This window comes from Plecotus auritus (assembly GCF_963455305.1).
Source record: "Plecotus auritus genome assembly, chromosome: 7".
Classification (NCBI taxonomy): Eukaryota; Metazoa; Chordata; class Mammalia; order Chiroptera; family Vespertilionidae; genus Plecotus; species Plecotus auritus.
Window position 1 is genome coordinate 49,636,831 of NC_137774.1, and position 22,463 is coordinate 49,659,293.

The 22,463-nt window shown below is 56.6% G+C and overlaps 2 protein-coding genes across 10 annotated transcripts in view; one reads left to right on the plus strand and one right to left on the minus strand.

Annotated features, from left to right (window-relative positions):
* Positions 1–20,407, plus strand: part of ARHGAP44 (Rho GTPase activating protein 44) — a 175,804-nt gene extending 155,397 nt beyond the window's left edge. For 2 of the 6 annotated variants that reach the window (XM_080680636.1, XM_080680638.1), the window contains exons 17-22: positions 6,547–6,564; positions 7,237–7,461; positions 11,579–11,724; positions 14,279–14,656; positions 16,400–16,449; positions 18,958–20,407. In XM_080680636.1, coding sequence (XP_080536762.1) covers positions 6,547–6,564; positions 7,237–7,461; positions 11,579–11,724; positions 14,279–14,656; positions 16,400–16,407 — 775 coding nt within the window. In that variant the 3' untranslated portion in view covers positions 16,408–16,449; positions 18,958–20,407. The remainder of the gene's footprint in view (positions 1–6,546; positions 6,565–7,236; positions 7,462–11,578; positions 11,725–14,278; positions 14,657–16,399; positions 16,450–18,957) is intronic. The other 4 variants (XM_080680633.1, XM_080680635.1, XM_080680637.1 and 1 more) reach the window with 3 other exon arrangements.
* Positions 20,368–22,463, minus strand: part of ELAC2 (elaC ribonuclease Z 2) — a 28,429-nt gene continuing 26,333 nt past the window's right edge. For all 4 annotated transcript variants that reach the window (XM_080680628.1, XM_080680627.1, XM_080680626.1 and 1 more), the window contains 2 exons: positions 22,192–22,336; positions 20,368–21,658 (listed from right to left, as the gene is read on the minus strand). In XM_080680628.1, the coding sequence (XP_080536754.1) occupies positions 21,425–21,658; positions 22,192–22,336 (379 nt within the window). In that variant the 3' untranslated portion in view covers positions 20,368–21,424. The remainder of the gene's footprint in view (positions 21,659–22,191; positions 22,337–22,463) is intronic.

A 22,463-nucleotide genomic window follows, 5' to 3' on the forward strand; every position in this document is an offset into this window, starting at 1 on the left:
CGGCCTAAGCGACTGACTTCAGAATGCAGCAGGAGTGACGCTCTGGGCCTCCTGAAACTGGTCGGAGCCTTGTAGACATTGCCTGGGCTGTGGGAACCCAGCTACGTTGCCGTGTGGGAGTCCAAGCAGCCCCTGGGAGAGAAACAAGCCCCCCTGCCACCCAGACTTCTTCCCAGCCGAGCACCGAGCTGACAGGCAGCAACTCACCAGCTTCAAGCATGAGTCATCTTAGTCTTAGGCCAACTCGAGTACCCTCAGTTAGTTCTGTGTGGCGTTGACAAGCTGTCCCTGTCTGACTCGCCAGAACTGTGGAGTTGTGACCCAGATAAATAAGCAACCAGGTTTTGAGGGTAGTGTGTTATGTAACAAAAGATAGTCAGAAAAAGCTTAGAAAAGGAATCCGATGCCTGCTCTCCCCACCCCATTCCTCAGTCTGATTAGTTGGCCTGGCCTAGGCTTGAGGCATTGGTGTTTGTTAAAGTGCCCCCACGTAACGCTAGTGTGCATCTAGGGTTGAGACCACTGAATCACAGGAAAACATTGCCATTCTGGATAAAGAATTTTGCAGTGATACCAGCTTTTAAAATTTTTCAGACCTTTCCTACTTTAGCCATTGAGTGGCCCAATGTTAACAGGTGCTACCAGTGCTCTCTGCATGTTCCTCAGCTCCCACTGAGGAGTTTTAGGGTGCAGGTTGTCATATATTTTAATGCCTTGTTTGGCAAGAATAGGAAAGACACCAGCAATGAAGCTTCCTCGCTAGCACATCTTTACCCTCCTGATGGTTATACTCTCCTCCTCTCTGCCTCTACTCCCTGCCCACTGGCAGCCTCAGACTCCAGACAAACCTGGCCAGTACCACCACTGCCCATTCCCTACCTCACATGCCCGTTTCCTAGTTGCCTGCTTTCCCTGCTGCCTGTTGGCCTCTTCTTGGCTCTGGCCCATGTTCTCTACACCTGCCTGCCAGCTGACACACCTGGCCCATGTTCTCTACACCTGCCTGCCAGCTGACACACATGGCCCACTGCCCGTGCTTACTTCCAGCCTCTGGTATCCCTAAACCCCCTGGTGGCAAGGCCGACAGCATCTGTGAAGCTGCCTGCAGACCCTTGGATCCCAGTGGATGGCAGTCTGTTCTCAGAGACTCCATGACCTGGGCTCCTTATACTCAGAAGAGCAACGTGCTCTTCTTCCCAGTCTTGGAACCTGATGGGCCTGTAGCCATGTCACTTGCTCCACAGTGGACTGGTCCTCAGAGGTCCTTTCCAGAGCCTGCCGACGGCAACCCCAAAACCCATGAGGACATTGACACCAGAGCTAGCAGCCCCCTTAGACCTGGGGTGTGACTTGGCCTCGGCCTGTCTGGAGAGCTGCTCCGTGGTGGGTCTTGCCCCCCATTAGAACAAAGTATATATGATCAGTAATTTGGAATGGGCTTGTTGAATTGAGAAGGTTTGGGAGTAATCGGAATGGTGCTCTATGGAATCTTAATTCTACTGTTGGTTTTATTGGGTTGGCAGGGAAGATGGAAACTGGAGTTGAATGAGTTCCTGAAACACATGGTTCAGCACATTGAAACCATTTTTTGAAATGTATGACTTCTTAGAGACTATCTGTCTCCTCTTTCCCATGATCAGTTGGGCTAATTCTGCAAGCACAAAATATACTAAAGCCAAAACGGACTAGCGAGGTCAGTAGAAGTTTCAGGAGGCTCCCTGGGACATAGAAGACCTTCTGGAGGTGGGAAGGGTGGTGGCCATTCTTGGGTGAGTCTTCTGCACCCTGCCATAGTTTCTTTTTCAAAGATACTGCTTATTCTTTCCTGTTTTTCCAGCCTCTGACTGGGTTGGGCAGTAAGACTTAGGGGGTTTGTGAACATCCCCTGTTACATGCCACAAGTCTTCAAAACAATCGGAACTAGTAATCTGAGGTACTTACTTTGTAATAGTGGATGTCAAGGTACTCTGTAGACCCAGCAGTGGGAGGATGGACAACATGCCATGGATGGTGGTGCAATCATTTTATTTAGATTACAAGAGGCCCGGTGCATGAAATTCATGCACAGGTAGGTTCCCTAGGCCTGGCCATCAATCAGGGCCGATTGGAGCCTTTGGCTGCCAGCTGGGGCCTCCCTTCCCTGGCTGCCAGCTGCCGGCCAGGGCCCCCCTTCCCCAGCTGCCAGCCAGGGCCTTCATTCCGTGCCGCCCCCTGGTAGTCAGTGCACATCATAGTGAGCTATCAGTCTCCAGTCGAACTCCCGTGGGGACACTTTACATATTAGGCTTTTATATATAGAGATTATAGAATAAGCTTGACTAGAAAGTCATCCCAGATGCCAGTGGGAAATGAGGCACACATTTTGGGTTTGGGTTGGTCACATAGACCCTTGAGAGGTATATTCTTGTTCCAGGGCCCACCTCAGCTTCCAGATGTCTAGGATTTGTACATTGTGGATGCTGAGACCAGGTCTGGGAAGTGTTGTCAGACTGACTCAAGCCTTTATCTGTACTAGGGAGGAAGATAAAAGAAACTTTCTTATGATGCACTTAGGAGAGGAATTACCCCTAGAGGAACTAGAAATTACCTGATTCTGGTCGCCCTGGGTGAGTGTAATGTAGACTAAGTCCTTGGATGGTTAGGACCCCTGTCACTCATCTTGGTTACAGGCCCCTGCTGCTGCTACAGGGCCTCCAAATTCATCTTAAACATTCTCTGAACTTCCAAGTCTTTGGTGGATATTTGGGGAGCTGCCCACATTCACTAGGGTCTGCAGCTGATGGCTAACCCATTTCTTGTCTCTTTTCTCCTGGCTTTTGCCAAATGTAACTGATCTCTAGAACAAAATCAAAACGTTCTATAGACTTGAATACTTCAAAGCCTTATATTGGCTGACACCTCTGGCTGAGAATGTTCCTAGCCAGGATTCAAAAAATAGCACTGAGATGTCTGTCCTACACAGGGGGAAAAACAAAAACAACTGCTACCCTTGACAACTTACTACCTAGAATGATCCAGAGCAAACCTCTGCTCGGTGGTAAATAGATTCTTTTAGTAGACAGCTATTCTTAGAGCAGGGTCTTCCAACTTTCAGAGTTTGTTTTGTATTTTGTTTTGTTTTGCTTTGCTGGGCAGGCCTTTGTCTCTTTTCATTTTTAAAGTCTGGATCTTATGTTTCTCCTGTGTGGCTTGCCGATTACAGACTGTAAAACAAGAAGGCCACTATTTCCTTCAGCAGGAGACATTGCTAGGTCTAACCTTTACTTTGTTTCCACACCCCCCTTGTGTCAGAAGAGTAACCCCCGGGGAAACAGCCCTTTGCAAATGTAGAGTATGAGCTGTGGGGTCAGGCTCTCTGGGTTCAGATTCTGGCCATGTGACCTGGGGAAGTTAACCTCTGAATCTTCGGCTTCTTTACATGCGAACTGGGAAATAATAGTAAGCACCAGCCTCAGAACTGAGCGTGAACTAAAATCTTACTCATGAGTGTTTAAACATGCCTGGTATATGTGACTATTGCTGTTTCTAGCACACACGCTGGATTTTTTTATTACATCACATTTTAAGATAGCAACCAGCCCTGTGCTTGGACATCTCACTAAAAACACCAGGAATGTTTTTTATCTGTCTCCACCTTCCCATGAGCACTGGGCTAATTTTTCAAGCACAAAGTGTACTAAAGCCATGATGGACTGGCCAAGGACAGGGGAAGGGTACGGGAGGCTCCGGGACTCAGAAGACCCATAGGTGAGAGGGTGGGGGCCATTCCGCTGAGTCTCAGCACCAGTTTGTTTCCCAAAGAAGCTTTCAGCCACGGTGACCCCTATGCTCTCCTTCTTTCCTGCCTGGTGCCCTGGCTGAGCAGTGACGTTTGGGGGGTTGTGAGGATCCCCCGTTTCTCTTCTCCTTAAGCCAAGCATCATCCAAGGAGGCTCCCAGCAGCCCCTCTGAGGCACACAGTGGCCCGTCTAACGCATAGATTACGGGAACACTAAGGAGCGTAGGGAAAAGGGATTCGTACCTCTACCATGTTTTTTGTCTCCTTTATTTCTACCAGAGAAGCCACCCCAAATCTTTTCACGTCCAGGGCCAGTGTTAGGAAGGGAAGAAATCTGATGGCAGACCCTGTAAACCCTAGTGACAGGACCCAGTGGGGTCTTCCCAACATACCCATCTCACACTGAGCCTGATTTGCTGACACAGTACCTTTATTTCTCCCTTTGATCTGCCTGTTTTAGACTTGGGTTCCCTCTATTTATTTATCGGTGAGGGGGGTGATTTATAAATCACTTGTACTTGGCACCTACAAGAACAGAGCTCCATCATAGTCAAAGTCACCATGTACTGGTTTCTTTCTAGATGCTCAGTAACTTGTGCAGACTCTTCTATTTGCTCTTTACAACAACCCGAAAAGAAAGGGGGATGGTATTATTCTGTCCAACAGAGGGCACTCAGAGGGTACCAGAGGGCGAGGAGCATGTCCATACTGCACAGTTAGTAATGAGGAAATGCGGGATTCACACACAAAGTCCCTCCCTTCAAAGGCGCGCTCTTGCCCACAGGACTGCTGCTCTCTAGAAGAATCCGGGTGAGCAGGACAGGGAGTGGGGTCACCTCATTTTGGAGCTGCCACTCCAGCTCCACACTCTCCAGCTCCCAGGCCTTTATCTCCCCTCCATCAAGATGCCATATGGTTCTCTGCATCTCCAACTGGTCAGCCCCATGAAATTCCTTCTGCGTAGCTGGACAGACGGCCTATTGGGCACAGCCTGTTGTCCAGCTCATGCCACCAACCCCTGCAGGACCCCTCGGCGGCCTCTCTCGGGTGATGGCCAAGGCCATGCTAAGTATATCTTAGCACTCACCCGGGTAAAATTCCCTCGGGAAGGCTGGAGGTGGGATGGGAGGTACTGGCCTCATTGTGTAGATGAGGAGAGAGCTTTACTGACTCAGTGAATGGTGTAGCTGCGTCCTGAGGCTTGGGCCTTTCAGAACCTATTCCAGGGTACGGTCTCATGAAACATACAAAGCGTGTCTTATGATAAGTTCCATACGAATGTAAGGTCCTGGTAGCCTGCGAGGAGTTACCTGGGACTGCCTTGCCACAGCGAGGGCTTGTACCTGCCTCCCCTGTGGCCCCGTGGCCCCTGCGATGAGCAGCCAAGCACTCTACGTCCCTGCTCCTCGGCCTCTTGCCTGGCTCCTCGTCCTTACCGGTGGAAGTGTCAGTGACATCTGACGCATGCTCCCTGGGGCAGGGGGTGCCCTCCCATCCCCCCCGCCCCCCCCCCCCCGTGAGAAGGCAGCTGCAGGTGGAGGGGGTGCCTGCAGCAAGGCAGGTAGCCCCCCTGTAGAAGCAAAAGTGCACATTCTGGCGTTATTTCTTGGTGGCTGGCATTTTGCCACTGACACCTGGCAGGTCTCACCTGTACCCTAGCTGGCTCCTCCTGGTAAACCAGGAGATCACCAGGCAGCCTGGCACCTGAGGTTGCTGAGGTTGGAAGGTGCCATTGGGAGTAGAAAGTGTGCCCACCAGCCCTCTCTGGCCTTCCCCTCCCCCCGCCGTGGGAAAGGTCTTTCCAAGGGAAAGAGAATCCTAAGGAAGAGAAAACAGGGTGAGACCTAACATCCTTTACCGTGGGAGACAGCTTGCATGCCTGCCATCTCCGCCCATGCAGCTGAGAGTTAAGCTTCTCGCTCTGCATCCTGGGAAATTCTGAAACCGCAGAGCATAATTTGATGCTCCCTTGCCGCTCACTCTAAATATCAGGGAGGCACCTGGTCCCTGACCTGGGCTTTTGGGGGGCCTCCAGGAGTGATTCAGGATCTCCTGTGGAAGGTGCTTATGTATTAGTGGCAGGTCCTTGGACCAAGATGACTTGAAAGCTAGTGAGTCCTAGAAAGAGACTGACTCACCCCCCCACCCCAAGGTGCCTCATCAAAGGGAGATGAGATTTATTAACAGGGACCCTAGACATGGAGGAGTCCCTGGGGACCCTGCAGAAGGGGTGTCAGGCAGCTCTCCCATCCCAGCGTAGGAGAAGAGGTGAGAGGAAGCACACACAGCCCTCACGCCCACTGTGCAGGCTCCTGTAGAGACACGGGGCTGGGAGCACATACTTCCTCCCTGAGGGAGAGTCTGTCTGCCCTTAATACTGGAAGCATTAGCCCTAGCCTTGGTCCTGCAGGCCTTGACAGTGCACTGTAGTTCCAGTTGCTCCTAGACCAGAGGAAAGCGTGAATGTAGACACAGCAGAGGCTCCTACCCTTTCAGCAACTCGCTCTCTCCCTGTGAGGCGTTTCCTGCCCACCTGCCCCTGCGCGCCAGCATCAACTCCAGCCTCTCTCTCGGTTCACCTGTGAGCCGGGCAGCAGAGAACTTGTCACCAATCAGGTAGAAGAGTCGCTTTAGCTAGGAGACCAACGAAGCTGAAACACGTTCCTGACACAGTGAAGGCTGAACCCTGACCCTGACGAGAGACGCCCTGTGTGTCCCAAGGAAGGACAGTTTTTGACACTAATATCTGTATGTTTCTGTCCCTGCAGCCTTAGGAAAATCCAAAGGTACAGTATCCTGGGGTAGTTGCAGGCCATGTTCAGTCTGAACACGGAGCGCGCTGCCTCAGCGAGCTCTGCGAGGGGATGTGTGTGTGGTTGCTTGGCCGACTGACTTGAGGCGACTGTTCCCATCATTGAAGCGGAACCAGAGCTGAGGGCAGCCCCAGGCACCATCAGCCTGTCCTGCAGTGTAGGCAGGCGGGCGTGGCCTGTGGATGCGCAGCTTGGCCGGGGCCTGGGCCAGCACCAGGTCCTGCTGACTCTGCTCTGTGCTCTAGACAGCAAGTGACAGAAAGGATGGCTGTTTAGATGTCTTCTGAGGCCGGTGCCTTGTTCTGGTCTCACGCTGCCCTTGTCCCTGTGTCCTGCTCACCTGCGTCTCCCACCTGGGGGGAGCGGATGCCCCCAGAGAGGCCGCATTCGCACTGACAACAGCTGCTTTGGCAGAGGGTGAAGCGCAGCTGCCAGCTGGGGCGAGGCCGGCCGGTGGGCGGGGGGCTCCAGGTGAGGCCTGGCCGTCCGGGGAGCCCTGCCCGTCCTCCTCGCTCCCCTGGGCCCAGGAGGTGCTAAGGCTGTGCTGCTGTTCTAACACCCACCTGCTTGAATGTGTCCGCTTCATGGGGGAGGGGCACCATCTGTTCTGTGCAGATAAGCACGTGTCTTTGTGTCCCTCACCAGCATGGGCGTGAGGGTGATGGACACGTCCTGGGTGGCGCGAAGAGGCTCATCGTCGGCAGGCCGGAAAGGGTCGTGCGCCCCACCCTCCACGCAGCCCCCCGCCCCTCCTGAGGAGCTGGCAGCACCTCTGCCCTCGCCCCTTCTGGAGCAGCCCCCAGACGACCCCGCGGTGCCCTCGCTTTCTCCATCCGGCCTGGGCCTCCAGCCTGGGGCCGAGCGGACCAGGTAAGCGCGGGCAGGTTCACTGCACCCAACTCCGGCCTCGTGGATGTTCTCACCCCCCATTTCTAAGCATTCCTGCTGGCTTTCTACATTGCGCTGGCACCCGGTACGCCACTCCCAGCTCCCTGGGTTATCAGATGAAGGCCAGGCTTTCCAAGAGGTGGATCCCAAGCCAACAGCAAACATGTCAGGTGGCAGCTTGCAAAGGGGTGAGAGGAAGCTCAGTGCCCAGCTCTCCATTTCCCCTTCACTCTCCTCCACCTTCACATTTGCAGGGGCCATTCTTACTGCTAAAGTGGGTGCCAGTCAGGGAAGAATGGAGGTCATGTGGTCACACTGGCCTGGGGACCTCTGCAGGAGGTCATGGGGTCACGCTGACCTGGGGGCTTCTGCAGGAGGTCATGGGGTCACACTGGCCTGGGGACCTCTGCAGGGGGCTGCATGACTGTTTTCCGTTCTCCTGGGGGAAGAAAAAAGAGAACAAGATCATTGTATCACTAGTTGAGTGGACATATGCGAGAACCATGTCCATCCAGAGGAAAGATGCCATCTGTGCCTTGAAGGCACACGCCTTCCAGCGAGCAAATATCACAAATGATTAAGGCGCAGGGTCTCAGCAGGAGGCAGCTGTACCTGGCCCTTCCCTGGAAGGGGTGTGGTCAGAGGGGTTTCTAGAAGTGGGAACTGCATAGCCAACTACTTTGCAGTTTGTTCGTTTCAACCTGTTCTCAAACAGCAATCCAGAGAACTAGGAAAGCTACGTGAAATCAGAGGCCCCTGTGCACTCAGCTTTCCCTCATGGCCACTGCTGGGAAAGGCCAGAGACTGAGAAGTGAACCTTTTAGCCCAGTTTTTCCTCAGGTGTGCATGCGCCCACACATGCACACGCGTGTGCACGCGCGCACACATATATGCATGCACATGCACGTGCCCACACATTTGTACACAAACACACACATGCGCGCACACACACACATGCGCACACACCTCAAATGAAGGATTGCAGGCTTTGTTTTTCCCCTTTAACGAATAGAAGGTATTTTCCTGTGAAACTGGAAATTGACGAAGGGATAGGAGACCGTCACGGAGTTGGAGAGGGGAACTGATACTGGAGTTGGGTTGTTGCTGATGGCTCCAACTCAGAGGACAGGCGGCCCTGGCTGGGTGCTCACTATCCTCAGGTCCCTGGAGAGATGGTCTACAAGCTAGCTCAGTGGGGAAGCAGAGGGGGTGCGGTGGGCCCTAGAGGCTGCCGAGAGGAAGTGGACAAATAGGAGACTTGCTCAGAGGCTCCCTTTACAGACACTGGCCCCACCCTGATTTCCCATCTCTGTTTGCCCAACAGCATTTGGCATTTAAGTGATATTTCTAGAAAATGCCCCTCAAAGATAGATTCCCCCAGCTCTGAGGTGGTCCCGAACGTTGCAGATGGGTGGCCTTGCGCGGTCACTCAAGGGCAGGGAACAGCGCCCACTGGTTCAGAGTATTCTCAGGGTCAGTTCTGCTGCTCGGTGACCATGCCATCCCCTTTCCCGCGTGACCAGTCCTGTGGCTCCCCTCAGGGTGCCAGTGTCCACATTGTCTCATCCACTCTCACTCTCCCCACGTGGATTCCTCTCAGTGGGAACCTGTGTCCCATTGCTTTTCTGTTTCTTTGTTTGTTCCCTGGACATTTGCAGCCAGATGATGTTTCCTCCAGTTGCTGATTGCTGTCAGGGCTCCTCCCTCCCTGTGGCTGGTTCCAACCCTCCCATTCCCGCCAGGTCCCTCCCTCTTCCCCTCTGCCCTCGAGGCAGGTGGCGCTCCAGCCAAGCTCAGCCTCTGCACCTGCTCCTCTGCTTGGCATTAACTCTAACCCCAAACTGTTCCCTGCCCCTTCGCATCCCCGCTTACTGAGCCATGCGTCCCCAAACCAGCCTGCCCTCCAGCATGCTGGATCTGTGCTTCCTCCATTCAGCGCACCTACTAACTGCTCACACCCACCTCTCCCTGGGTCAGCTGCTCCTGTGCTGCAGAGAGCAGTGTAGGGTAACCACCTGGTTCTGCGGGAGGGGGCGGGGTGCAGGTGTGAGAAAGGAAGAGGAGGAGCTTCCTGGTCCCCAGATTCTTGTCCATCTAGAGAGGAAAGAAGAGTCTGTTACCCAACAAGAAGCAATTATTTTGTTTGCTTGTGTGTGTTCTTTTGTTGTTTATTGTTTCACTTTATCTTCCTCTTGATGGAGGCAGAGATGGACAGAGAGGTGGAGAGATCATTGGCATTAAGGTGATTATTGCCTGGTCACCTCAGGCCTGAAGAATAAAGAATGAGGTGAGCCTGGCTGGCATGGCTCAGTGGCTGAGTGTCAACCTATGAACCAGGAGGTCACGGTTCTATTCCCGGTCAGGGCACATGCCCGGGTTTTGAGCTCGATCCCCAGTGTGAGGTGTGCAGGAGGCAGCTGATCAATGACTCTCTCTCATCACTGATGTTTCTATCTCTCTCTCCATCTCCCTTTCTCTCCGAAATCAATCAAAATACATTTAAAAAAAATTTCTTTTAAAGAGTGAGGTGAGGGTTTCAGGTTGTGGTTGCTGCTATTGTTCATCCACAGAATAGAGAAAGGAGCTAGTGCCGTCTGGCCCTCTGGTGAGATGGTCTTCCCCTTGCAGATCACCAGCTGTGGGGTGACCTCATCCTGAGCAGGGGCACCTGCTACTGCCTGTGCCTTCCCTTCGCTCTCCCCACCCCCGTGGGGAAAACCTGCTCCAGCCCAGGGCCCTCCCAGCCTTTCTCACCAAACCCCGGGGGGATGAGCTGTGTATTCCTGGCTCTGTCATTTGGAGTTTCTAGACAAATTTAGGAAGAAATGGGCTGTCGCTACTTTTATGGGGAAGAACTAACCATTGCGCAGGATTTAGGTTTCCACACTTCCCGTGTCCTGTGTGAGGGCATCAGACTCCAGGGGGGTTCTCACCAAGATGAAGTTAGCTCCCAATTCCAGATCACCTCCTGGTTCTCTAGGGGCTGCCTGCAGCATTCTGCTGAAAATACGCGAGAACCCTGGCTGGTTTGGTTCAGGGGTTAGAGCGTCGGCCCTAGGACTGAAGGGTCCTGGGTTCAGTTCCGGTCAGGGGCATGTACCTCAGTTGCAGGCTCGATCCCTGGCCCCGGTCAGTGCAGGTGTGGGAGGGAGGCGACTAATTGATGTCTCTCTGTCACATCAATGTTTCCCTCTCTCCCCCTCCCTTCCACTCTCTCTAAAAATCAATGGAAAAAATATCTTTGGGTGAGGAGTAACAAAAAAAGAAAAAACACATGAGAATGAAGATCGATTGGTAATGTCTGCCATGGATGGCATGCTGGGGGATGGCAGGGAGCGAGGAGTCAGTATTGATTAGCTGGCCCTGGTCTGGGGGTGGACGATGAGTAGGGTGTACTTTATCCTCAGGAGGCAGCCTGAGAAAGAGCCAGCCGTGAAGGGTCGGCCCTCCTTGGGACCTGGTGGCTCAGGGTGTCCCTTTATCAATTGAAGGGGCTCCAGAGGCCCTCAGTGCCATCGACCCTGGTCCCCTCCAAGCCTGGGGGATTGGACTGAACTGCCCACATTCGGGAGCACAGCCAGGGTCTGTTCCAACCCTACCATTGCTGGGACCTCCTGAGTTTGAGGATGGGTCCCCAAAGTCCTCCCTTGCTTGGGGGCGTTATGGGGTGAGCCTGTTCAGGGAAAGCAGCTGGAGAGTGGGGAGCCATTGCCATGCGGTCATCAGCCCTCGCTCGGCACACAGGCTCTGCTATGCTGTGGATTCAGGGGACAAGAGCACTTCGGTGTCCCAGTTCCCAAATGTCCAGGTCCCAGTGTGGCTCACAGGACAGAGAGGGAGTGCTTGGGGCCTGCTGCCCGTCGCTCCTGGTCTCTGGTGGCGAGGGAGCTGGTTTCAGTGCCATGAGAGGAGGAAGTAGGCCCAGCCGTCAGAGTCCCCCGAGGGCCAGGCACCGCCAGGGTCGTCTGGGAGGTGGAGGAAGGGCCTGAGATGCCCAGAGCCGGGCAGGCCGTGCTGCGAGACAGGCATGTTCTGCATCCACGATGAGGTGCTGAGGGGCCCACGTTCAGGGGTCTTGTCCTGTGTGCTTGTGTTTCAGCGCTTCTAGAAGCAAGGAGCTTTCTCCGGGATCTGGGCAGAAGGGAAGTCCGGGTTCCATCCAGGGGGCACCGTGTGCCGGGACGCCAACAGGCACCAGCCCCGGCCAGCCACCGGCCGACCAGAGCCCCCACACTCTCCGGAAAGGTACGTCCTGCCACCTGCACGTCGCCCCGGGCGGGTGGCTGCCCACTGCCTGGAAACTCACTTCCCCACCAGCCTGGGTGCTCAGACACCCTGTGGCCTAGCGAACCGGTCCCCATCTTGCATCAGCGTGAGAGGTGGACCACCTCCCAGAGGGATGTTGCGTCACTGTCCCTCAGCTTCCTCGTCTGAGCAGTGGGCTCGTTAGGCGGGTGGAGGGTCTGGCGTTCTGTACACCAGGACCTCTGCCCGGGTGACGCGTGCCTCCTAGGCCCCGCCGGCTGCTGTGCGGGGCCTCCTGTCCCCCACGGGCCTCACACAGCTGCCTGCCCCTGGGTTGTTTGTGGGATGTGACAGCGAGGGGGACCAGTGGCTTGTCCCAGGGTCCTGCTCTTCATAGTTATGTTAGAGCTCCAGGAATTCCTGCGCTAAGCCCGCGCCGCCCACCCCAGAATCTGCCATTGAACGCGCTGCCATGGAACCCTCTGAAATGACCCCCAAGCTGATGACCTGCTCCTGGAGACGGTTCACCAACGGGGGCCGTGGGAAGCGGAGGGAGCGGAGCGTACCCAGTCTTTCTGTCCGCTTTCATCTGTGCTGTCGCTTTGCAGGCTTCACATTGTTTAAAGGAGCCTCGTGTTGCTCTGTCCTCGTTCCGGCCTCTCCAGTGCCTCCGTGGGGCTGCAGCTCCAGGGCTTGGGGGCCCAGGGCTGGTCACCTCATCCATGCACACCGTCAGGACTGGTGGCTTTCCGCCTGCCTGGCACCGGGCCGCAGCGGCACCATGACCCACATCTGCCCTCAGCAGCCTTCCTTCTGTCCCTTCCCGTCATGCCTCATGCACTCCACAAATAGTTGTTGGGCCCTACTGTGTGCGGAGCTCAGAGGGTGTAACCATAGCAGGCGCACAGTAGGGGTGTAACCACAGCAGGTGCAGCTCTCAGGAAGGTGAGCGTGGAGCGGTACCGCAGGTGGCAGTGTGGGCACTGCTCCCACGGGCCCTTCCGCGCACAGGCGTTGGGCCGCAGCGGAGGGCTGGGGTTTCAGCATCCAGGTTCCTCCAGCACACATAGGTCTCCCTGTGGCCTAGAAACAGTTCTTGGGCTGTTTGTGTGCAAGGCCTAACCCTCCCAGCCCTACACTTGGGGTGATGGCTAAGCCATCGCTTTGTCCACAGGAGTCGGGGCTCCTCATGCCAGCGGCAGCTGGGCTTCCCTCCTCATAGCAACGGGACCTCTGGGGGACGCGGCCTAGAGTGACGCAGGTTCCTTCCTGGGGGCATTCGGGAGCTCAGTCACCACTGAAATATGCAGCTTTCTCTGCCGCCACCGGCACACTTCGCGGTGTGAACGCCTCCGTCTGTTGGCATCACGGCCTTGTCCTGTAACTTCCCGGAGTGGCGATGTCACACAGACATCTTGGCGCTTTCACTGCTCCCCTCAGCTCCTTTGGGAGAAGACAGGTTCAAGCATGGTCCCTGGGTCCCCACGGGCTCCTCACCCGGGAGCAAGTCCCGCCTGGGTCAGCAGAGCTGCAGGTGGTTTATTACATCAGGATTATACGGGGCTTCCTGTACGCAGTCTCATTGCATCACTGGCATGCTGGGGAGAGGTTTACGGACACACAGTGGGAAGACAGAGGCATTTGGGCCACGCTGATTGACCCTGGAGAGCATGTGCTTGCCTTGTCCACGCTGCACACGGAAGGAGCCAGGAACATGCATGAGGCACGATTAGCATAGGGTTTGTTCCATGGAGGGGGGTGGGGTTCCCTGATGCCTCCTGGGGGCTTAAAGGACAATCTCTTATGGAATTAGTAGCACCACAGGCAGCCCCACTGGGCTGACAGGTTGTCTTTGATGTTTCCGTTCCTTGTCCTCCCAGCCATTTCCAGTTAGAAGTGTAATGTAGCTGTCATCCTTCAGCAGGACTAAGTCAGTACACAGGGACATGGAGGCCCTGCACAGGAGGTTGGGGCATGGCTGTGCCCTGAGCACAGGGTGGAGGGCAGGGCAGGTGGACGGGCAGCGCTGGGCGTTGGGCCTCTGTGGCCCACCTACAGACTATCGGGCACTAAGGCCAAAAGTCAGCGTCCGATGCTGACAGTCACCCGTCCTGGGCCCACCGCCACAAGTTGAACTCTGATTGTCATCTGTACGCCGTGTCACTGGCTCACTCTTCCTCGGGCCACCGATCCCTTTGCCACCCCAAGTGGTGACCGACCTTGGGAAGCCAGCCACGGCCTGTGGAGGGGAAATGTGTCTGCAGCCTGTGTGTGTGTGTGTGTGTGTGTGTGTGTGTGTGTGTGTGTGTGAAAGAGAGAGAGAGAGAGAGATGGCAGGAATCTAGAGAAGAGGAGAAATTAGTGAACAGAAATTAGGGAGGACATGAAAACTTGCAAATCTAGGTGAATTTTTAAAAATTGTGTTTCCTGCTCTCAGGGTGCCAAGGGCGGGGGTGGCGAGGGGTAGGAGGGGGTGAGGGGTGTGCCAGTGGCCACATGGACCCCGAGCGTCATGGAACAACCCTGTGTGTTGCTGTTGTATTTTCTCTTCCAGTTTCCAAGAAGCTGGCACCGATTCCGCCCAAGGTCCCCTTTGGCCAGCCAGGCGCTATGTCGGAGCTGCCCACTGGCCAGCCGTCCCCACTTAGCCTGTCGCCTACGCCACCAAGCACCCCGTCACCCTACGGACTCAGTTACCCGCAAGGGTACCCCTTGGCCTCGGGCCAGCTCTCCCCGGCGGCAGTGCCCCCTCTGGCCTCTCCTTCCAGCTTCGCCAGCACTTTAACCAAATCGCGGCCCACCCCGAAGCCCCGGCAGAGACCCACGCTACCGCCCCCGCAGCCGCCCACAGCGAGCCTCTCCGCCTCCAGCCCGCAGTCCACGGAGCACCCCGTGCTCGACGGCATGGCCCCCGGGGAAAGCATGTCCACAGGTAACCACGCCCAGCTTCCTCGATTTCCCATGAACTTGAGCACAATGGGCCGAGGGAGGGCTGCTGGTGCCACTGCCAGTTAACGCGTTTGCCAGGGGCCGGCTGTGCTGGTGCCAACATCGCTCCCCAGGGGATCCCATGAAACGCTCCCACAGCCCAGCCGGTGAGAGCAGCTCAGGAGGGACCCAGCTGTCCTGCAGAGGGCCTCTGAGGGGTCTCCCAATCCAGTGCCTGCAGCCAGGGCTCTGCTCTGCCCTAATTTGGGGCCTGAGTGCCCGAGCTCTTGGGAAAGCTGGAGCCTGGGGGAGATGGCAGACCCGCTGGCACCTGAGCACAGTGGTACAGGAGGCGTTCCCCGTGTCTTCAGAAACACTACGAACCAAAGACATTTCCTTTTTATTAATTAAATAAGCCTTAATTAGAAACATGTATTTCTAGCACCATACATTTATAAAGGTACTGGGTTCAGACAAGAGGCCTGTCCCCCTGGTTCTCAGAGGAGCTAATTTGACAAGCCCACAATGGCTAAATTTAGTTTTTCTTTGAATTTAAAATCAAAGATGGAACTATTTCCCCCCAGAAAAACGTGTGGCATGAAATCATAAGCACACATGTTGAGCACACACCACTTGTTGTCTGGAAGAAACATCTCCCAGGATCAAGCACACGAGGTCAGAACTCAGCATATTCGTGTGGCTGCTGAATAGAGCCAGCCCCCCACCTCACCAGGCCGAGAGCCCGGGTTCACCTGCCTGTGTGGTCGCCAGTAGCAGAAGGCGGGCCACTGGGGATGGAACACCCACCCCACACACTCACACCACACACGGAGTTCAACACACTATATAAGCGCACATCATGCCCCCACAGCACACACAGATGCACACACTACATGCACGCACACGCCACGCACTCAGCAGCGCAGCGCTGGGCCTGGCTTCCCGCGGAGACGGGCTTTCCTTTGGCTAGAAGGCGGGTGGGCCTCGGCCTCCACTTCGTGCTGCCTGTGGAAGTCTAGTCCAGTGTGGGTATTTGTGATGGGTATGGAGATGGAGATGTTGTGGGAGCAGCCGTGTGGCGATTTGGCTTGGTTTGGGCAGGGAATGATATTGAAGGTACAGCTGCTGTCCTCTACCTGGAGGCTTATAAAAATCAAAGGAAATTCTTCCTTGAAAGATGAGTGAGCACCACTCCCCACCAGTGGTTCCTGGTGTGAGATGTGTCCTCAGTGAGCCCCGATGGGAGGGAGCACAGGTCCACTGCCCTGGGGGCTCAGGGCCACACCCCTGGAGCTCCTGGTCACCCCGAGTTGTCCAGGGGGGCCGCTCCTCCCAACACATCAGCCTGCCAGCTTCCAGGGCCGCCCAGGAAGGGCCCAGGATGGTGGTGATACTGGAAGCTCATCTGGTCACCTCCTGAGAGACAGAATGAGAGATTTGGGGCAAAGTGGGCCACAGGAGGCGCTGAGGGACAGGACAGGCGGTCCCCACGTGGGAAGTGTGAGGACCCCTCCCACTGCACCAGCTTCAGGGCTGCTGCCTCTAGACTGAGCGATGCCCCACCCCGTGCCTTTCCGTTCAGTGTTCTCCGGCTGCATTGTTCTGTCCCGCCTGTACAGGCCGGGGGCCGAGGGAGGAGCTGGACTGATGGGGTGTGGCCACCTGGCCGATACGGGGCACAGTGTTGTGTTGCGTTCTTGTTCCGTCCTGTTTACTCCTCTCTCCGATCCTGTCATTGTCCTTGCAGCTGTGTGACATGAGTGCCGCAGTGTTGGATACATGTGAGGGGAGTTCAGGGTAAGCGGCCCCAGCCTCGCGACCCCTGCCCGAGCCGGCGGCCACAGCCCTCCGCGCCGCACTGCATGTGGCTGGGCCCTGCATGGCCGCTCTCCCGGTGCCTTCCACAGCGCAGCAGGAGCTTTCTGGGGTCCCTGGCCGTGTTGGGGTCTCTTTCCTGTCCTCAGGAGCTGGGGATAAAGCCAGGCAGAGGCCGAGCTCGTCTGCTCACCTTCTGTCACCAGCCACCTAGTCCAGTACCCCTCCTCTCCCTGAGGTTGAGCTAACAGGAATCAGGCCACCCTTCCCAGGACGGACCTGCTGGAGACTTCTGCCCAGCGTCCGGGGCAGTTCCTCACTACACCTTGGATTAGGGACCTGTCCATGAAGGGCCCGCCCAGGCCATGGGCATAGCCCCCGCAGCCTGGACCTGTCTCGGGGGAGGGCGCCCTGGGACCTGCACTCTCAGACTAAAGTCCAGGCACCTCCTCCAGGCCGAGGCTGGGGCTGGCGGATCCTGGAGAAGCCATAGCATTAGAGTGTGTCCTGAGCTCATCCCCCCAGCTTGGTAAAACATTGGGGAACATTTGCCGAGTTTCTGCCTGGTCTCCTCCTATAAAGAGCAGGTGCTCTAAAGTGAAACCAAGGCAAGAACATGGACGAAGCCAGAAGGAACGAGGTGTTTCTGCCTCAGTAAGAAGGTGTGGCCAGAGCCAATCCGAGGGCCCTCCAGGGGTGCCCCATGAGAGCTGCCGAGACCAGGGCCAGCAGGGCCCACAGGCCTCCTAACAGGAAACCAGCTCCCTCGACCCCCCAGCACCGTCAGTGAGTCCCCCTCAGGGTCTCCAGGGAACAGCCAGGGTGCGCCAAACAGCTCACTCCAGTGCCAGTTCTGGGCCTGGCGCTCTTTGCCTGCTGTCCGGACTGTCACACGACCCCCACCACCCTGGGCTGTTTCCATTTGACCGTCTGGCACAGGGGAGGTGAGAAACCTGTGCAGGGTCATGTGCTGCCTGGTGGTACAGATGGGTGGGCCCAAGCCAGCAGCAGCCTCCCACGAGGCACCCAGGGGTAGCCCAGTGGGAAGGCAGGCAGGGCTGAGCTCAGCGCCTCTGATGGGTGCTTGCGAGGCGGGAGAGGACCTGGGTTCCAGAGCTTCCATGTTTGTACAGTGTCTCTTAGGACTGTGTCCAGATGTCTGTCTGTCTACTTGGTATGGCATTCTTTGGGCTGAATGTTTGTTTTACCAAAAAAGCAAAATAAGAAACCAACAAAACCCCACCTCCCAGTCCTGGCCCAAAGGCTGCTCCCTTCCAGGTTGCTTTCCTGCAGCCCCGGCCCAGGTGGAAAGCGAGGTGAGACAGCTGAGCAGGTGGGCGGGTGGCATGGCTGAGGGTGAGGGCCCAGGGCCGCACTTGGCTACCTGGCCCAGTGAGCCCTGCAGGCCCGGGGTGAGCAGGTGGGGTTCCCAGTGAGTCCTGCAGGCTGAATGAGCAGGTGGGGTTCCCAGTGAGTCCTGCAGGCCCGGGGTGAGCAGGTGGGGTTCCCAGTGAGTCCTGCAGGCCCGGGGTGAGCAGGTGGGGTTCCCAGTGAGTCCTGCAGGCTGGGTGAGCAGGTGGGGTTCCCAGTGAGTCCTGCAGGCCCGGGGTGAGCAGGTGGGGTTCCCAGTGAGTCCTGCAGGCCCGGGGTGAGCAGGTGGGGTTCCCAGTGAGTCCTGCAGGCCCGGGGTGAGCAGGTGGGGTTCCCAGTGAGTCCTGCAGGCTGGGTGAGCAGGTGGGGTTCCCAGTGAGCCCTGCAGGCCGGGTGAGCAGGTGGGGTTCCCAGGGCAGCGCAGCCCAGGCGCACACGGGGCCCCACCTGTGCAGAGCTGCTGGACCCTCTCAACTCTGCAGCTCATAGGGATCCAGACCCACAGGCGCTGAGCCCTTCACCTCAGGACCCTCTTCCTGATCCTCTCCCAGGAACAGACCTTTAGTGCTCCGAGGTGGCTGTGCCTCGAGGTGAGCAGCTCCAAGGGCTGAGAGATGGGGTTTTCCTACAGTTGGGGAGCAAACAGTTTGTTGCAACTTCAGCCCAGCTCCTGGGATCCCTCTGCCAGGCCCTTCAGCTATCGAGGTATACTTACTGTTCACAGCCTTAGAGTGATTGCACTGTCTCAGGATCCCCCCCTCATTGGGAAAATGGGTTTTTTCCACTGCCTCACACCCTGTCCCTGCAGGCTTTAGGGAAGTAAATGCAACCCCAAAATTCCAGGAGGCTGCCAGTGGGACCGGCCCAGAGGCAGTGTGTGCGGGAGCAGCAGGAGCTGCTAGCAGTGCTGAAGATCAACCCCCCCCCCGCCCCCCCGCAGGTCTGCGCTGGCCCACAGGCTTGCTTGGTAGAAGGGAAGCTGCGATGATGCTGGCCCCTACAGGCTGGCCCTCAGTGGCCCACCTGCTCGCTTCCTAATGCTGACTAGCTGCCTGCCCTTGGCGTCGGGTTTCCTTAGCCGCAGCCCCTCCCCACTCACCTCTCTCTGCCAACTTCCAGATCTCGCTCACTTCGACGTCCCCTCCATCCACGTGGAGCTCGGGCCGGCGCTCCGCCTGAGTCCCCTGGAGCAAAAGCTGCGGCCCTCGGTGACTGAGAAGAGGGACTCGGAGGAGGACTCAGAGAGCACCGCCCTTTGACACGCGTGTACATACGTGGGCCCAGACCAGCATACGGCCAGGCTTCCTGGGCCCAAGTTCTCTGTGGCTCTCGCTGTCACTGCCACGCACGGCCGGAGTTCTGCAGAGAGCGGTCACCCCCGGCCTGAGTGGCAAACGTCGGTGGTGCAGATTTTGTTCATTCCCCTCAGGTGGTGACGTGGGCCTTTTGTTTGATCTTTGCCTTTGACTTTGTGCCTATTTGACCTACTTTCAGCCTCCATGCCAAGCAGCAGCCCTCTCCACCAAGGGCTCCTGTCAGTCCTCTGCAGGGGGGTGGGGGAGGGCCAGGTGCTGGGTGAGACCTGGGCTGCCCCTGTACTGACAGCAACGAGTTCTCCAGTGTCAGCTGACGGGTGTCAGCTGGACGGCCACAGAAGGGGACGGAGAGCAAGCCCTTCACTTACAGGGACGAGACCGGATTCTCGAGTCCTGGGCTCTGACTTGCGCTGCACAGGGAGGCTGCCCTACTCTGTGGGTTCTAAGTAAACGCTGAACACATTTGTTTTACTTCCCAAGTTTTATTTTCCACACCGTGTTACCGAAAGCTCCTGTTTCTACCTTACCATTTCACACTTCCAAATTTAAAAAATGACCTTGAGGATGGCTAGAGGGCCTAAAGACACCTCCCCATGTCCCCCCCAAACATCAGATGATCTGACAGTAATTCTACACCTCTGGCTCTCAGGGGCACCAGCTCACAGGTGCAGGGGTTGGGACCAGGAGCCTCTCTCCTGGAGGGCACTTGTGAATAGCAATAACTGTTACCCAGAGCACGGAGCAGAGAGTGAGACCGGCTTGGGAGACACTAGGCCAGTGCCCGGCCCCCAGCGTCAGGCTCTCTCCCCTTCTCACAAGACCCCACCCCCTCTCGGGGACAGGAGGGAGCACTGGGAGCCCATACACTCTGGGACTGAGACATCTGGGTCATGCATGCACAGCCACACTTTACAATTTTACCCTTTTAAGGCAGATATGACATACCTATACATGATATATTTGTATATATGAAATTTCTCTATATTTGTTTAATTTGAGCCATTCAATCTAAGCCAGTGTACAGGTGTACAATGCGGAGTTTAAGTGCGTATAGTTTTCCCAGCACAGTGTAAAATAGCCCTCCTCTGACCATGGGGTTGGCAGACTTGGGATGCTACCAGCTTTGCTCACTTCCTGGCGAGGGCGGTTCGGTACCCAATTTGCAATGGAGCCCGGGGCCTGAAAGCACCTTTAAATACATGTACAAATAGTTGTCAAAAGTAATCTTATTAAAATAGATTTATTATCCCTGAGCATGGCCTTTCGTTGTTTAAGTTATGAAGTGTGTGGGGACACGGGACTCAGTGACAGGTGCTGCCTGGGGAGGCCCGAGGTCATGGCTAGGCCAGGCCAAGGCCTTCGCCTGCCTCCCTCTCATCACCGGAGTTTTTAAAGCATTTCTGTATTTCCTTGGTAGGGGAATATACAAATACTAGACTCAGCTTTAAAAAGTCTCTCAACCTTCAAGCACTAACCTGTGTTGTTCAATCTCATAAGGGGGCAGGGGAGCCAGCCCGACGTGCTACTTCTTAATACTCTGAAGGGCAACGAGGGATTCTCGTTCTCACTGTGCCAAGGAAAGCTAGCTACTGTCTCGCTGCTCCCAGCACTGCAGGAGGCTGTGTTCTGGAGGCGCCACATGGGCCCAGCCATCTGGTGCGTGAAACCAGGCCCCGCTGACAGGCCCCACAGCTGACTCGGCAGAAACCTGGCCACTGCGTGCCTCCCTGGGACAGGCGTGGTCCTCCCGCCTCAGGGCTGGCCTCCGGGACACGCTGGGGCCTGCGCAGGCGGCACCAACCTGGGAGGCTCCTGCGGAGGCAGCACCAGGACCAGGCAAAGCACTTGGGTTCCGCACGGAATCTTTATTGAGTTCTGGGCTCTGGAAACACTACTCCTTGAGCCTCGAACACTTAAGACGTCACGTCCAAGACCCGTGTTCCCTGACACAGCCTGTCTCTAGTGTGCGGAGGGCATGGCTTGGCGGTAACAGGCCTGATGTGCGTTCTTCTACGTGACTTAAGTCACTGGCACCGAATTCCCAGTTTTCTTCCCTCGGCAGCCTCCTGTCCACAGCTCCGCCAGGCGCATTCGTGAGACGTCCAGCACACAGTCCTCACCCGGAGCCCAAGCCAAGGCCCAGCTTCCTCCGCCTTTCCCGTGTGCCGCCCGTTCCACAGTGCCCTTGGCTCCCACCAGGCAGAGGGCACACTCGGTACCCTGCACAGGGTGGGGCGTGAGCCTTCCGAGTTCAGGGCCGCTCCTGACCTTCATTCTGCCCTGACCTTCCTCTGTGGGCTGGCAGGCTCCTCTGCATGAGCCCGTTTCCGCGGGGGCTTGCTGTCCTCAGCTCCGCCCGCCTGCGCCTGGGAGAGCAGGGCCGCCCGCACCAGCCGCAGCTCCCTCTTCTCCCGGCGCTCCTCCATCTCCTCAAGGTCGTCGGCAAACAGAGCTTTCAGCGGGGCCATCAGCCTGGGCACCGTGGACAGGTCTCCGAACCGAACCTGGAGGGCAGGACCGGGAAGACGTGCCTCAGTGAGGAAGGCGCGTGCCCATCCAGCAGGCACACATCCCCTCACCAGCCCTGGGGCCACAGATCACAGCTGGAAAAAGAAAATGCAGAGGCAGCGGCAGGAGACTAAAGAAAGGGCAGAGACGCCTGAGGGCGGCCAGGTGAAGGGGCCTCAGAAGACTAGGCTGCCAGACTCTGAAACAGGCTCCTCAGAAACAAGCCCAGCGCCTGCCCGGGCCAGCCTGGCTTCCCAGTCCCTAGAGGAGAGGCTGTCTCCAGGCTACAGAGGCTGTGGTGATGGTGGGAATGGACGAGCCTCCGAGGCTCTGTCATTTCCAGCCACCAGCGCTGATGTCGGTCTAAACGGGCCTGTGGAAGGTCTGGCAGCCTTTAAACCTGGTGCTGGTCCTGAGGGCTGATGGGCAGGTCCTCTCACCGCTGGCCCGACCGCCCCCTCCCAATGCGTCGATGCAGCGCACTCTCTCTGCCCGGCCCCACCAGGTGCAGCCCACACCATACGCACACCTTCATGTGGTCAAAGGCAATGCCAACTTTCTCGTTGAAGTCAGGGCTGAAGAGGGGGATCTTGGCATAGCGCTGGCTGAAGTGGTTCAGCATGATGAACCCAGCGTTCATGCGCATCCCCACGCCGATCGCCTGTGAGGTGGTGCTGCAAACGGAGGGTTGGAAGGTTGCATCCGGCTGAAGTGCCCCCCCACCCCCGAACCCGCCATATCACCTGACGTGGCTCACAACTGATTCCAGCCTGTTTCTAGCTCTTTCTAAAGCTGGGCTGC